At 33.9% G+C, this 2,194-nt stretch overlaps 1 protein-coding gene across 1 annotated transcript; it reads right to left on the bottom strand.

Annotated features, from left to right (window-relative positions):
- Positions 1–502: 502 nt before the first annotated feature.
- LOC145158361 (uncharacterized) lies at positions 503–1,373 on the bottom strand. The gene is made up of 4 exons (XM_079077273.1): positions 1,234–1,373; positions 981–1,147; positions 725–898; positions 503–525 (listed from the first exon to the last, which is right to left on the bottom strand). Exons 1-4 carry the CDS (start codon positions 1,371–1,373, stop codon positions 503–505), a joined length of 504 nt encoding a protein of 167 aa, XP_078933399.1.
- Between the last annotated feature and the right edge of the window lie 821 nt (positions 1,374–2,194).

Below are 2,194 nucleotides of genomic sequence, written 5' to 3' on the forward strand. Positions count from 1 at the left end.
ATCCATAATGTAATACATTTATATTAACATTTCACCAAATTACTAGTATATATTCATGTACTAATATACATATTAGTCCCTATCTTTATAGTAACTTTTTTTACTTTGATTTCAGCCACAATACTTTTTCTTTTTTGCCACTTTTAGTCCATATGTTTATTCCTTTACAATTTTACCCTATGAAAAGCATGGGTACTCCACTAGTTGATATTAAACCAAATTACCAAGTCCAAAATAAAATACATGCTTGTTTATGCCTTTACAAATGTATTTTATATGTATTTAATACCAGGAAAGAACAAACATTTGCTATATACAACTATAATCATAATACAATATAAACACTAATATTAAAAGTCCAAAATACATTATTCAAATTTCAAACATTATTTAAACATCATTCCAAACTTTAACTCATTTAGTCCCTTATATTAAACCAAAAGAATCTACATAGCATTAATTGTCATAATATGAAAGTACATATCAACAAACTACTCATAAATTATACCAAACTCCCTAGAAAACCTAACGAAAGAAGCATCCCATAAACAAATGTCACACATAAACACCCATTTGTATCCATTCACAAAAGCGTCTGACACACTACCCACAGACTTATGCAATGCACAAGATCTATGGAAGCCATGGAAGTGTACATGTTTCCTCCCCTCCCTATTTAAGTGGAGATGAACCTTAGAACAAGTTGCTCAAAAATTCCACTTACCTTTTGCTCTGCGGTAAGCATTGTTCAACATGTCCAAAGCTTCGTGCTTCCTATGTCTCCCTTCAGCCATTAGCATCATTCCCAGGACAAATGTTGAATCCAAATGTCCCAATCCAGATCCTTCTTCAAGCATCGTTTTCCCTTCATGTTCAGCTTCTAAGAAAATAACTTCATCTGAAAAAAACATTAAACACATAATTTCTAGTTAAAGTTATGCAAAACAAGTAACATATTAATTACTAATATGCATATATACAACAACGTACCAATCCATTTCTGAATAGAATATTTGGGTTTCTCATCTCTATGCATTTATTGGCAACTGTATGTTTCTGGTCAGAGCAAACACGAAATCGTAATCCATCTAACTCCATATGTTTATATACTTCATCCGTTTTTCCTGCCTCGTTGAAGAATCTGCAACTGCAAACGAAACACAATATTTGCTCGATAATGTAAAGACAACTCAAATACACTTGTGAAGTAGAATGATCAAAGGCAAAACTTACACACTCTTCATCCTGAAAGCCTCGACTGCTGAAATTTTTGCCAAGTCGACTATTATTTTCTCCATCACTTCAAATGGCATGTCTGATAGCGATTTTGTTTGATTTCTTGACTGAATCTTAGATGAATTATTGGCTTCCATAATAATAAACATTCACTAAGATAACGATTCTGCGAAATTGATTTTAGGGTTTTTTGTCTGTCGGAATTTTTAAGTTGGGGATGTTTCAAAGTGACTGAATTTCAGAGTGAAGAACTGAAACAACGTGTTTCGTCGGAAAACATTATGGCGTCGGGAAGATGTTCCATTAGAAAATGACCAAATTATCCTAATACATACAATGACTAGTATTTAATTAGTAAGGGTAGTTTTGTAAAAACTCATATTTAAAAGAAAAATCAATTTCTATTTTAATTAATCAAGGTTGTAAAAATCGCTCGTCGGTAGCTCGGCGGTCAACTGGCGATAAGCGATTAATCAGACTCAGCAGGGATTAATCGGGGACCCTAAATTATTAATAAAATTATTTAAAAAATTAATATTTCCTACAAAATTAAGTATTTGAAAATTTTAAATTTTAATACACAACCGGCACAAATGATATATGTTGACCAATGGCCCATATGTCATCCATATGTCAACTATGGACACCATAAGCAACAACCATGTTGACCAATGGCCCATATGTCCTCCATGGACACCATAAGAAACAACCATGTTGACCAATGGCCCATATGTCCTCCATGGACACCATAAGAAACAACCATGTTGACCAATGGCCCATATGTCATCCATATGTCAACCATGGACACCATAATCAACTACCATGTTGACCAATGGCCCATATGCCATCCATATGTCAACCATGGACACCATAAGAAACAACCATGTTGACCAATAGCCCATATCTCCTCCATGGACACCATAAGCAACAACCATGTTGACCAATGGCCCATATTTCA

The sequence above is a fragment of the Lactuca virosa genome, chromosome 2 (assembly GCF_052849685.1).
Source record: "Lactuca virosa cultivar CGN04683 chromosome 2, Lactuca_virosa_CGN04683_v6, whole genome shotgun sequence".
NCBI classification, from domain to species: Eukaryota; Viridiplantae; Streptophyta; class Magnoliopsida; order Asterales; family Asteraceae; genus Lactuca; species Lactuca virosa.

Bases quoted from the DNA above. Each gene is read 5' to 3' on its own strand.
- LOC145158361 (XM_079077273.1), bottom strand. From the start codon at position 1,373: ATGGAAGCCAATAATTCATCTAAGATTCAGTCAAGAAATCAAACAAAA. The intron at 899-980 runs GTATATATGCAT...TGTTTTTTTCAG, and splicing joins AAATGGATTGGTACGTTGTT to ATGAAGTTATTTTCTTAGAA. The intron at 526-724 runs GTAAGTGGAATT...TTCTTTCGTTAG, and splicing joins TGCTTACCGCAGAGCAAAAG to GTTTTCTAGGGAGTTTGGTA.